The 14,056-nt window shown below is 37.7% G+C and overlaps 1 protein-coding gene across 1 annotated transcript in view; it reads right to left on the reverse strand.

Annotated features, from left to right (window-relative positions):
• Window positions 1-840: 840 nt before the first annotated feature.
• SEL1L (SEL1L adaptor subunit of SYVN1 ubiquitin ligase) overlaps window positions 841-14,056 on the reverse strand; it is a 39,163-nt gene continuing 25,947 nt past the window's right edge. Inside the window, exons 15-21 of the mRNA XM_060757189.2 lie at window positions 12,576-12,663; window positions 10,967-11,115; window positions 10,198-10,363; window positions 9,055-9,129; window positions 7,892-8,064; window positions 7,514-7,642; window positions 841-5,124 (exon numbers count right to left, since the gene is read on the reverse strand). Of these exons, the coding sequence (XP_060613172.1) occupies window positions 4,921-5,124; window positions 7,514-7,642; window positions 7,892-8,064; window positions 9,055-9,129; window positions 10,198-10,363; window positions 10,967-11,115; window positions 12,576-12,663 (984 nt within the window). The 3' untranslated portion in view covers window positions 841-4,920. The remainder of the gene's footprint in view (window positions 5,125-7,513; window positions 7,643-7,891; window positions 8,065-9,054; window positions 9,130-10,197; window positions 10,364-10,966; window positions 11,116-12,575; window positions 12,664-14,056) is intronic.

Below are 14,056 nucleotides of genomic sequence, written 5' to 3' on the forward strand. Positions count from 1 at the left end.
AGATCAAAAAATGCCCAGCGACCAAAAGGAAGGAGGAAATCCTGATGGCTCTTCATCATAGAGGATGGAGTGACAGCACCCCCCGTGGCTTGGTTCAAGCACAAGCTCCAAGGTGCCAAAAAAGCTGGACGTCGACAAAACATACCTTCTTTCTGTCTGTCTGTTCTGTCTGTCCATTGAATGCTTGCTGTATATGTGTACTGTGATCCGCCCTGAGTCCCCTTGGGGAGATAGGGAAGAATATAAATAAAGTGTTGTTGCTATTATTATTATTCCAATTCCCACCTGCAACAGAATGTCTTCAGAGCTATGAGCCTGAGCAATCAAGCTAGCAAATTAAGTCTGTTTTTACCTTCCAATGATCAGTCATAAAAAGAAAGCATGCAAGACATTCAGCAAGGTTGTTGTAGTTTTTTTGGGCTATATGGCCATGTTCTAGAAGCATTCTCTCCTGACGTTTCACCTGCATCTATGGCAAGCATCCTCAGAGGTTGTGAGGCCCGAAAAACCTACAACAATCCAGTGATTCTGGCCATGAAAGCCTTCGACAATACATTCAGCAAGGTACTCAAGTGCTAAAATGAACAAATGTATTTCATCACTTGAAGGGGCACCTCTTCAATTTGACCCTAGGGATGTAATCTTATGCATATTTAGTTAAATTCTTCACTATTTACCTCTGAGTAAGCATGTATTGGACTTCACTGTAACATAGAAAAAGGGGTTCAACTTAAATCAAAATGTATAGTTCTTGAAACAAAATGGATATTAGGAATTGTTCAGTCAGAAATCATACTTATCTTTTTTGATTTCATAAAGGAAACAGGTTTTCATACAGCATTACAGGCCAATCACAAAAGTGGCATATTTATTCAACAAGATATAGTACAAAATGAATCTGTACACCTTTCTATTAACAGAATTTGTTTACACAGTTATATTACACTTTTCCAGCCTTTATACTGCATCATTTTAAATAGAAAATAAAATGTACAAAACTCCTTAGATACTCTCAGCAACTTAGGCTAATTGTAGACAAAAAAAACATCTTCTCACTAGCCCTCTCCAACTGTACATTTTCAGTTGCATTTTTGAAATCATACCAAGCCATTAAAAACCTAGGGAAATTATGTTTTATCATGCTCTGGGAGAATAGGGAGACTTTCCATCCTTGTAATCTAGATAAGATGGAATTTAATCCTCTTTGAAACAGCAAACTGAGTGCAAGTCCTGTCTTCAATTTAGTCTGATCATATGCATATTTACTTGGCATTAAGTTCTGCTGTGTTCAAAGAGATGTACAACCAGGAAAGTGCACGAAGAACTGCAAGGGTAGTTCCACTGAAATCAAGGGAACACATCAGTTCATGACATTGGTACCCTACTGTTGCATATACAAGAAAGAGTGCTTCTTTTATACTCAACACCATTTGCTTGAAATTTCATGCAAATTCTATTTTTTCACCAAACCCAGCATCACATGAAGTCAGTTATCAGTCAAGAACATCTTTCAATGAGGTTATCTAGCACTGAATAAAAACCCAACTTGGTCTAACAGTGTGGCTACCTTTAGCTGGAGTACTGTACGTTCCCATTTGGTTTGGTAAAACATGTGAGGAAAACCTTTCTCCTAATACATAAGCAAGCAATCTTGAAAGACAACCTCTCCTCTCCTACTTTATTCTCCGAAGGACAGTAGTCACAAGTGTGAAATATCTGCTCTCATACAACTGCCCTTTGAGTAAGCGATGTCTATGACAACCACCAAGAAAAGGAAGGCAGAACCTTGAAACCTCGAAATAGGTCTGTGGCAAAGCAACCAGTTATTTGAAATAACCAAACATAATTGCTTAGTTCCTAGTTTAGAGATTTTTAAGACTTGAGTAAACTCTCCACTCAAAAGACTACCACTTTGCAATGTGTAAGTCTCGGGACAAATGTCTGTAAACATGGAGAGCACTACTTACATTCAGATATGCAATGTTTTATCAAAATGGTATATAATCATGTTATCACGTTTGCAACACCTTATGCACTTTTCAACAACTTTTACAGAGAAGTGGGTCAGATACTGAGAAGTTTTAGCAACTCTTCAGCTAATTCCTTTTTATGTTCTAATCCTTGGCCATAAATATCCATGAGGGAGCAAAAGAGACAACTTTTCACTGCATAACCTCTGCTCTTAATAATTTGATTTATGTCAATTAACACATGTAGGTTAAGACCTATAACGCTGTTTCTCCCTTTACTTCTTACATGGTGCCCTCCCTTGCAGAGTTAAATTAATGGATCATGAAAATCACACCCCATAAGAAAACTTACAAGTCAAAGCCTAGTTTCCTAGCATAAACTGAGTGCAAACAATCTTTGTACTGACAAATACTAGGTCTAGTTTAAAAGAAAACTTGAAAGGTTAGTTAAGCATAAAAGAGGGTGTTCGAAGATATCCTTAGAACTACTCAATATTCTTAAATCCCTGAGTTAGTTGAATGTTCTTCTCTGTATTTCATTAACTACATCACATCCATAATGGATATTCTTAAAATTGAATGAGCAATGAAAGAATATGAGAAAACACATTTATTGCTTATATTGCATTTTTTTCCAGTGGTAGGGGAGGAATCAGTTGATTTCTTTGGGTTGTTTATTCCCCAAAGTCTTTCAATGAAGTGTAGATGTGGCTGTGGTTTGCTTCATCAGATGGGAATAGCAAATAAAACCCTGTTAACTATCAAAACAAAGTAAGAATGCAATACTGAGCTGCAGTAACAATTAAATGTAATGTTGTTGTTAAAAGACTTTGAAGACTATGTAGTTACTGTGATCTTGAGAAAGTAACCTTTTATTTCTATCACAAAGAGGAATTAAGTATTTTTGGAATTCTGTCTTCAGTACTTAATACAAATGACTAATATTTGTACTGAGTTGAACATTTTCAGAGCTGCAAGTTTTACTACATTTGTTTCTAGGAATGTGAGTACTGAAAAAGTTTTTTAAAAAATGCTGCATATTGCTGTTCTGAACTGCAGACTATAAGGACAACTTCAATTTTGCCAGTTCTTTGATCGAATTCTAAATTTGAATCTATCTCCCCTATAAGGTTGTCCATTTTCATAATACTGTTGTTATGCTACAGAATGTCCTCCTGCTGCTAGATCTTGCCAGTGATTCTATAATAAATTAAGAGCAAGGCAGTCTTGTTCAACACTATTTAGCCATTTGAGAGACACCCAGTGTCTCCCTTCTAAAGGATGATCTTGTTCATCCGTGTATGAATCAAAGGCTTATCTAACAAAAGCTCTTTGTGTGCAAAGGTAGGTTGTATGCTTCGTAAATGTTTTATATGCAATCCCGCTTCCAAAGAACAGTACTCAAAAGCCACAGAGTTTTCAAGAGGCCAGAAGCTAATATAATGATGCTCTCGAAACAGTCATGTGCATCTGCTACAGTGTTTTTATCTTAGTTCTCAGTCAGAAAACTATCCTTGTAGCTTTAATATGTGTAATTATTTTACTTCAAAAGGGTAGTCAAATAAAAAACAGGGCTCCTACAATCTTGTTACAGCCTAGACTATGTTTTAGTTGAATAGCATGGCAAACTTTGGAATTATATATGTTTACTATAATGCAGGCCTTAGTTTCTGCTTTGTGACATTAAACTTCAGAAATTCCTCCAATCCTTCTAACAGACAACCCTAATCTGCAAGAAGCTTAAAAATCACATGTCCTCTAGCCAGATTATGACTGTCGCAGGGAATTCAAATGGGTATGATTTAAATGGTAAAACTGGGATTAAGTAATACCTTTAGAGTAGCTTTGTATATGTTCACATAGTCCTGTCTGGGCTGAATGTGCCTGTAAAAGAGATTATTTTAGAGAGGTATGTAGATCACATTTTAAATAGCTGCACAATCCCCTGCCACAATAATAGCAATTTAATTAAGTCTGGCTCATTAAAACAACATCATGATCAACTGAAATGCAAACCAGCAACAAATTGGGAGGGAGGGGAAAAGTGGGAAAGAGAGAGAGAGCCATAAATGGGGCTTTCATAGATTCATTAACACTGGTTGTTTTTCCAGTCTATTGTTTGGTTAATCTTGCCATATTTGTGGAACAATTGAGAAAAGGAAGATTAAGTAAGTCATCGTGTGTATCTGGGAGAACCTTGCAAGTTGCAAACAGGCTTAATCAAACATTTGAAATTTTGACACACATTGTCTGTTTTGCTGAATTTGATTTTCGCTTTGTAAGTGTAATTCATGTTTCTAAACCCTGCTACTAGGAGAAGACTATATCCAAATGGAGAGGACAGGTACAGACCAAAGAAGCATATTTGCCATTTTTACTGATTGTCTTTATCTCCATCTTATAACTGGTAGACCCAAGTTACAGCATCCAAAGGGTGGAAAATACCATGAAGGAATTAAAATGATTAAGAAATAATTTAGGTGAGTCAGAAAGTAAATCAAAGTTTATCACAATGCCAAACACACTTTGAAAAGAGTGTCATTGTTTAAAAAGTACTTAGTGGAAGAGCACAGGTCTGATTTTCTTGACTCAAGCAAGCTTCACAATATTTTCCTTTCTGTGCAGGCCAACTTTCACAGGACGTTCAAACTACCGAGGAATATTTCAAAAGAGCACTGAACAATGTGGGTACAGCAGGCATCACTTTTGTAGCAGTACACTTTTTTTAAGCGGCTTTGTTATTCCATTGGCACTGAAATAACATTCAACTCCATCTTGAAGGAAGATACACATCCCTGAAAAAAAGGCATAGCTCTAAATTGCTTTCAGAACAAAAACTGTGTGTCTGTGTGTGTTTCTCTTGCAGACGTGGCAATTTGATCTGGTCATAAACTCAAGTGAGCTGTCCAGGTTGGAAATCAAGTCCACTTCACCAAGGCTCCTGGCTTTGCTACTGGGCTGGCTGATGTTCTGGGGCAGGCTCCTGGGGAGGCACCGCTGGCCTTGGCCCTGCCGGCCTGGGGATTGCCTGATGCTGCCTTTGCCTGTATGCTATAATGGTGCCCAAAAGCAACGCAATGATGGTCATGAGGTAGAGGTCCCACTCAGGGCCCAAGATCTGGTCCATGTCAAGTTGTAAGAACAGCTCTTTGATCTAAAAAACAAAAGGTATTTGTGAGGGAATCAGTTAAACCACAAGTGTCAAACTGAAGGCTCACAGGCCATGTCATTTTACGCCTTCTCTATGGTGACCCCCCCCCCCCCCGGAATTCTCTCCTCAGGGAGATTAGACTGGCACCCACTTTGTCCACCTTCTGTAAAGATCTAAAAACATGGATGTCCCACTGGGCTTTTGATTCGACAATTCCCCAGATAATTTTGGCCCCTAGCTATGATCCAAAACCAGTTGTTGTACATTTGCTGTTGTCCCCTAACTAGAGATATAGTGCTCTTTTTACATTGCCCCCCCCCCCCATTCCCTAACCCTGTCATCTGGCTTCAGTACTTTATCCATCAGCCCTGTCCTTGCAAAGGATTTGCACCAGCCCGCCCGCCCGAGCTCAGAAACTGTTTACTACTTAGGCTATTGGTGAATAATGAATGTTTTATATTGTGTATGTGTAGTTGTTTTAAATTGTCTGAAATTGTTTTTATGAGTTTTGTTGTGTTATATTTTAACCATGTTGAATTTGGGCTTGTCCCCATGAGTCCCTTTGGGGAGATGGAGGCAGGGTACAAAAATAAAGCTATTATTATTATTATTATTATTATTATTATTATTATTATTTGAAACACAAACAAGATGAGTCCACAGCAGACAAGATCACTCTGCTGACTGTTGTACTGGATCACTTATTATTATTATTATTATTATTATTATTATTATTATTGTAGTTTGTTTTTTGCACAAGCCCAAGCCCACCTTGCTCTAATCTGATCATGCCCACCGTATTCCTAGTTACTGCTTGTTGAGATGGGTTTGATACACTTTTACTATGTTTTTATACTCTGCTGTTTTTAACTTTTTTAATTAGATGGTTTATGTTATATCATATGTTAGTATATTTTTAAATGTATTTTAGCTGGTAAATTTTGTTGTATGCTGAGCTTGGTCCCCATGTAAGCCGCTCTGAGTCCCTTTGGGGAGATGGTGGCGGGGTATAAAAATAAAGTTATTATTATTATTGCTCCTCTGTATTCATGGATTCTCCATCCATGGATTCAATGACCCCTTGAAGACAACCAAACACTGAAGTGGCCCTCAATGATAATGAGTTCTACACCCCTGCATCGGAACTTTAAGAAGTCTTTTAGAAAAAGAAGAATACTTTCTTGGGTCATTACATCAGTATATCTGATAAGAAACCCACTTTGCAGCAGAGTAGTGCTACTTGGGAATTCTGTTCTAATATGATATCTTGCTCACTGCATTTTAATCTAGTACCTGTATGAGAATCTCAGAAAGGCCTTTTTGTTTGCTTTTCCTACAGAGTATTATACATGCCAAGTATTTCAATTTTTAATCAAGGTTATTGTTGTAAGTACAAATGGCTGCAGAAAGAATTTCTACTCAATCACTTCTAAACTATTATTTTCCTCTCTCCTAAAAAAGTACCCTTTGCACTGTTACATGAAAGGAATGCTTATTTCCTGCACTTATTTAAGGGCAAGGAAATTTAAGTGATCACCCAGAAGGGTATCTAGGTGGATGAAAAGCTTGAGTCCAAATTTCATCTTGACCTATCTGCTCATTTTTTAGTGTAATGATTCGCAGAGCAGAAGAAGGGCATGCAGGGCCATCTGAAGGGCAAAAAGTCAGTGCCCAATGATTATCTGAAAATAAATTCCAATCAACTCAGAGCTTTTATCTGATGGGAATACCAGCAGTTGAAAGGAACCAACAAAAAGCACTGTACAGCCTGATATTTATTTCAAAAAAATTAAATGACCACGAAAAATAGTACTTTTCAGATCAATGATTTGTACATCAGAAGATACACTATATGGGACTTTTCTGGTTGGGTGCTAGACTTAGAACGTGTGTGATAAACATCTTGGATCACACTGAACTGTCTCTGTCAAGATTTTGTAACACTAAATGTGCAGTCATTAACAACCCTCATCCTCCTCACTAGATGAATAGGAGTGAAATACTAGAAGTACTAAGTGTGACAAAGAAATGTAAAATCCAATTGCAGTGGAAGCAGAATAGAAACTAAACATGGAACATTAACAAAATACCTTAAAAACCACTATCACCATAAATTATTCTGTCAACAAGTATTCTTACACTAACACTGTGTACAGAGGAAGAATTGTTTGAGGCTACAGACAATGCGGTTGCTGTTTGGTCAAAATATATTTAGCTAGTTGTGCTCCTTCTATTTTTATCAGTTTTATACTAATTTATGCAATGCTTTTGATATGAAATAAGTAAATAAAACCAACATTGTGTTACATAATATTAATATTTCAAACCATTCGCTCAAAAGAAGAAAAATGGCTACATCATTCAACATCATTCTTTCCTCTGCATTACTTACATTGGTGTCTTGTACATACTGGAAGGCATAAATAATTCCAAGTTTACAGAGTGCAAGGAAGACAGGAACTTGAGCATCTGGACTAGCATCAGCTGCCATGTCATAGAAACGTTTTGCAAGGTGAATATCCTGAAATATAAACATAAACATACTAAGATGTGTTTATAAAAACAACAACTCAAATCAGTCGTTGTCATTGTGCTGATATTGATTTGCAAATAGCAGTGAGGGTTATTTTTTTCCCTTTCCCCAAGCTACTTATTTCCTAAGAACTATTCAGGTGTGGTAGAAAGCATAAAGTCTCTACACCATTCAAAATGGATTCTTGTGCTACAGCAGATTGACAAATAACGACACTACATCCCAAGCTGTGCTTACCTGCTTGATACCCAGACCTTTCTCATGCATATACCCCAGGTTGAACATAGCTTGGGCACTGTGTTGTTGCTCTGTTGCCAGCCGGTAGTGAATAAATGCAGTTTCATAATCAACTTCAGTACCAAACCCATAGAAATGGTAATCACCAAGTTTCAGTCTAGCAACAGTATAACCTATCAAGCAAAAAACAAAACACAATTATATTAATACCTATGGGTTATATAGGCAGCCCTACAAGTTTACAGGTATGACTTCTGCAGATCTGACTATTCAGGGATTGTTTTAAAATATTATCTTGGTCCTCCAATATGATTCTGTGGCTACCTTTCACTATAGGTTCACCATAAAGTCATGCTGGAGAACTTAAGAGTTTCCAAGAGAAGTGTTAATCAGGCAAAAAACAGTCATTCTTTTACTTGTGAGTTTTTGCTTTCATGGGGGTCCTGTGACCTAAACCCCAGTGAATGTACAGGACTGAATGTACTGCAAACAGATGACATTAATCTCAGAACAAGATTTACTTAAACATCTGTCTGGATCTGAATCTTAATTATAATCCTAAAACTTGGGTGCCTACTGCTTTTATGCAAAAGCACTGGAAATAGTACCTTTTGAGAACAGTGGGTTAAACCCCTAGCTGCAGAAAAAATTGCTGACCAGAAGGTTAGCAGTTCAAAGCCGCGGTCGGGGTGAGTTCCCACTGTTAGCCCTAGCTCCTGCCAACCTAGCAGTTTGAAAACATGTAATGTGGGATCAATAGGTACCGCTTCAGCAGGAAGCTAAAAGGTGCCCATAGAGCCATGCTGACAAACACACGACCAGGATGAACTTCAAAAATTGTGAGGTCTGTAACCTAAATTGATTCCACCAGTTACTGAACACTGCTGGTACATCTGATCAATAGGAGACGTAGGTCTGGTATCAATTTAGTTTTCTAGTATGCAGATTTGCCTGGATTCTGTAGTTAGTACCAGAACATAGGGAGATGGCACAAGAAAAATTCATGTGGCACCAAGTAATAACATTTATGCAAGCTGGAACATATTTACTACCCTATATCTTGTGCTAATTAACAGTTATCACGATAGTATCTTTCCCTTGTTTACCAGTATGACCAGGCATTTCCTATAAGATGAAACAAGGTAATTTCAATGGTGACTGACCTTGAGAGGCTGCTCTATTCCAATGAAGTAAGGCTCTAGGATAAGTCTCGTTTTCTTCAATTATGCTAGCTTCTTCTGCAAATATATTGGGGGGGGGGGGGGAATGGAAGAAATAAGATACAAGTCATCTTTGAATACACGAAAGTTGAAAATCCCAAATGACTTACAGCAGTGGTTCTCAACCTGGGGTCCCCAGATGTTTTTGGCCTTCAACTCTCAGAAATCCTAACAGCTGGCAAACTGGCTGGAATTTCTGGGAGTTGTAGGCCAAAAACATCTGGGGACCCCAGATTGAGAACCACTGACTTACAGTATTCTGATGTTACTCTATTGAGCAACTCTGGGAACAGAGTAGTAAACGGATAATGGCTAACACATTTAAAAATCTCAGGTGCAAGCGGATCACATGGATTTATACTTTGCAATTCACAAGATTGCTTCTCCATCACTATGCTGCCCTCTGAGGTTATCAAATGTCTAACTCCCATAACTTGCTATGACATGACAGTAAATAAAATGAAAATAAATACATACTTTAGAGAAAACTCCAAAAATTGATTCAAATCATACATCCTACCAGTTGCTATAGAACAATGCAAAGTGGCCTTTCAACAGTACCTATTTGCTAACTCTGACAAATTTAATAAAGACCTTGTATTCAGAAAATGCTTTGGCAAGTGAACTCCCTTTGAATAGAAAATATTTTAACTGGGTGTGTTTAATTTTTCATGCTTTTATTAAACTCATGTGCATCACTTTTACTGAAATGTATGTACATCTATTTATTCTGTTAACATGAATTAATGCAGTAATTTCTATGGAATGATAGAATAATGTGGGTCTTTTGCCTTGGCAATGAGGCACATAAAACACATGAATTTTAAGTTGTACTCTAGTTTGTTCCTCCGCACCCAAACATGTTAGTTTACATGCATTCAGGTTTTATTCTTGTACTATGACTTTTTTCTGTAATGATTGTCAGTTCGAAGACTAACTTTACTCCAAAATAATACAAACAGCTTGTCAATAATCTTGCTTCTTCAGGTCAGGTTCCTAAGAATTAGGCTGCTTGGGTATTGAGAAATGGTCACAATTAACATACATGAAGCTATTACCATAAACAACATTCACCTAGTGCCTTACTTTGATCAAGAATGAAGGCAGCATTGCTTTGTGCAACTTCATAACCTTGTTCTGCCAAGAGAAGATACTGCACAACTGCAGAATTTGTATCACCATCTTTGTAGCTGTTGTAAGCATTCATAAGCCTTTCGGACCAACGGCCCCTTTCACAGACATTCTTAAATAGCTGTAAGGGAAAAACAGAACAGAACACACCAAACATCACAGATATCCAGAACAGACATAACCTTCAAGCCGTTTTAGAAGTTAGTACCACGTTAAAAATAGTATTGGCCACATAACCATACAACACAAATGAGAGGAAAAGTTGGAAGTGACAAGCAATAGATAAAGCAATGATAAACATTGGTTAAATATTGATTTGCAGCAGGAAGCTTTAGTTTTAATACTTCTCCTTTATAAGAACATACTTTCTTGGTCTTGCTGCTCTTAGAAGTCTTCACTTCGTTTTACATCAAGAATAGAGTGGTAAGCAAATAGTAAATAATGCTGTAAGTTACAGTCCAACAACATATGGTGGGTTCCTGCCTCTATATTGAAGTCCAGAAGCAAGTTTGTAATGTGGGCTTTTTTATGCTAAACATCCCAGAAGATGAACATGAAGCCTCAAGCACCATATTAGGTATTTGACTAGTTCATACAAATAACTTATTTTAAGACGTGTAACACCCTTTCATTGAATACACTGAATTTGTGCACAAAATGCTGCTTGGCGGCAGCTGCAATTATTTTTGTTCATGTTTGATTATATGCAGTTATTGACCCTTACCTCAACAGCAGTATGACAGGAACGCATCACTCCTGTGCCAGTGGCATGCATTTGTGCCAGGTTATAGAAGGCGAGAATGTGGCCTCCTTGGGAAGCCATATTGAAGTATTTATAAGCTTGCTTGTAGTCTCTCTTGACTCCGATACCATCTACAAACGGAAAAGGGGCAACAGAAAGTTACATCAGTTGGAATTATTAAAGTGGTATCCCTTGGAGTTATTGGATTCCACCACTGGTTTATCAACATTCACTCCTTAAAGTGCAGGAGCTCAATTATTTATTTGAAAAGATCACCCCCCCCCCATCAATATATATGGTTAGGAAGGAGCCTAAGAACTATGAAATGTTTTGGGTTTTCAAGATGGCTACTAGTCATGTGCATTTGGGGCAAAAGGCATACTGTTTTCGAGTCCATTTCTGTCTGATCCCTCATTTCGTTTACCAGAAAGTTACCTGAAGATGGAGGGGGGTTTCTGTTTCATTCGGCAGAGATTCAGCCCATACAGTGGGAAACTTTAAAGGCTCAATCTGCAGCCATTTTAAGGCTTATCTGCATTAAACCTATCTCAGTTGTAGATCCCATTTACAACTGCAGGGCTGCTAAGTTTCAAAACAGTTCACCAATTTACTGATTTTTTTTTATATAATTGTATTGTTGAAGGCCTCCATGGCTGGAATCACTGAGTTGTTGTAGGTTTTACAGACTATATGGCCATGTTCTAGAATAATTATTTCCTGATGTTTCACCTGCATCTACGGCAGGCATTCTCAGAGGTTGTGAGGTTGTAATTATTTTAAGTTTTAAACATAACATTTTAAAAAATAAGACAAACTGCAAGAGAGGGATCTGGGAATTGTAGTCACCAGTTGTATCCATTCTCAGCCAATCAGAGCATGGATTTTTTATTGGCTGAGAGACACAGAGAAAAAAAACTTCAACTCCCATCATGCTTTGAGAGGAACTTTCAATGGCCACCCTATGCCTAGTGCCACTGGGAAAGCGTGATCTAAGGGCCCTCTCTGGAGGAGGGGGGAACTTTAAAAAAAAAAAAAACAACGGAGGAGGCTTCTTCTGCTGGGGAGAGAAAAAGACGCCACACATCCCCCTGCCTCAGGTATTCTGTGGACTGAACTCTTTACGAAAATATTGTCTCTCTGAAATTGTTTCACTGGTCTTTTCATCGCTCTCTTCCCCTTTCTATTTTTGGAAATTACACGAAAATGGCCATCTGAAAACTACAAATCTTTTCATTAACAATTATTTATGCCCAACTCTAATGATTAATGCATTCAACTGAGTACTACTTTTACTATCCTTTCTCCATGACACATTATAACTAACCCCACATCTGTCCCAGTATTCAAAGCTGTCTTGGCCTAAATTTTATCAAGTGCCACAGTATGTTTTTCTTTATGAAAGAATGCAAATCTTAGTGAGCTAAGAACAAGACATGTCAATCACCCTCAAAGATGATACAAACTAGATTTCTATCTGTCAAAAATGTGAACCCCGTACTTTGTCAGTCACCCTATTTATTTAGTTTGGACATTTGATAACAATAAAAGGTCCCAATTTATAGGCAATGAACATCGGATTGAGAAGGCTTACTGTAATACATGGAGCCCAGTTGAAGCTGTCCATCCACCCATCCTTGCTCTGCTGCCTTCTGGAAATATTTAAGTGCCAATTCATAATTCTGCAAGGAGACACAAGTATTTGTGAGGAATACTAGAATTCTATCTTAACTTGAAATACGCAGATATCTTTATAATAAACCTCTTCACTGAGTAGACAAATCTTGGTACTTGGAAGAGGAAGGCCCCTCGGCAGTTCTGAAAACATTTCAGAATGGCAGCTGATGCAAGAGAAGGTTGGCATAATCAATTAGGAAGGCCTATGATCCATTCTATGATTAAGCATCATTTTCTTCAGGTATCAAATATCTCTTTGGAGATTTCAAAGTTCTTTGAATGTTTTGGGTGGCAGAGTTCCACAATTCAGTTTCTGTCAATTTCAGGGACCATGACTCAGGCCCCATCTACACTGCCATATAATGCAGTTTGAAACTGAATTATATGGTCAGTCTGTAGACTCATATAATGCAGTTTAACAGCACCAAACTGCATTGAGTCTACACTGAACATATAATGCAGTTTCAAAATGCATTATATGGAAATGTACATGGGGTTTCAGAGACTGTTTTCCACCTCTTCCATCACCACAAACACTGTACCTCTTCAAGTTATCTTATCTCTTGCTATTTTCATTCCTTCTTTTATATTTACTTTTCCCATAACTTCCTACTTATTCCCTTTGCCTCTACTTCCATTTTTAAAAAATGTATAATTATTTTAACCCTAACTTTCAAAGCCTCCTGTAGTTGATTTTTCAAGGTAGAAGTAGCCACTACTATGGCTAAAAGCTGAAGATGCTCTTTTTTTTATTCCTTCCCTCATTGCATCTCCATTATTTCTATACTTTTCTCACTCAGTGAATCATTCCATCTTCCTGCTTTTCTCTCCTTCTCTCCAATTGGCAGATCACAGCTTTATTTTCCAATTCCTGCTCTCAAAAATGTTTATTCACTGCCCTGCAGGGATCTGCATAAAGAGGTGCAATAGGCAAATAGTGTCACTATGGCCTATCAGTGTCTCCAGCTCGCAGGATGGGGAACACTATATTTGAAAATAAGAAAGACTATGCTAAATATAGACCCACAAGATCTGTTAGCTTGCTTGGGTTTCCTATTTGAACAGAAGCTCCTCTTTCTAGGCTTCATATTACGTCAACCTCAGTCTTGCTGCTCTAATAGTTTAGAGATATCATTTTCTTTTCATTCCTGTTGCTTCAACCACTCAAAATTCTCTTCCTGATTTGAACAAGTTTGTCTTTCTTCCCTTGTTCGAACTATTTTCCGGGATATTTGTAAAATCTTAAAAGTTGCTTTTTCTATGAAATCTTTGGCACTATGCTCATCTGTCATCTCTCTTTCACACAACTACAATTATAGCACGTATATGCCACTTCAACTAGCATATTTTGTGGGAGGCATTTTGAATTCTCTGCTAGAGAGTTGTTGTGCCTCTTCC

The sequence above is a fragment of the Anolis sagrei genome, chromosome 1, assembly GCF_037176765.1.
Source record: "Anolis sagrei isolate rAnoSag1 chromosome 1, rAnoSag1.mat, whole genome shotgun sequence".
Classification (NCBI taxonomy): domain Eukaryota; kingdom Metazoa; phylum Chordata; class Lepidosauria; order Squamata; family Dactyloidae; genus Anolis; species Anolis sagrei.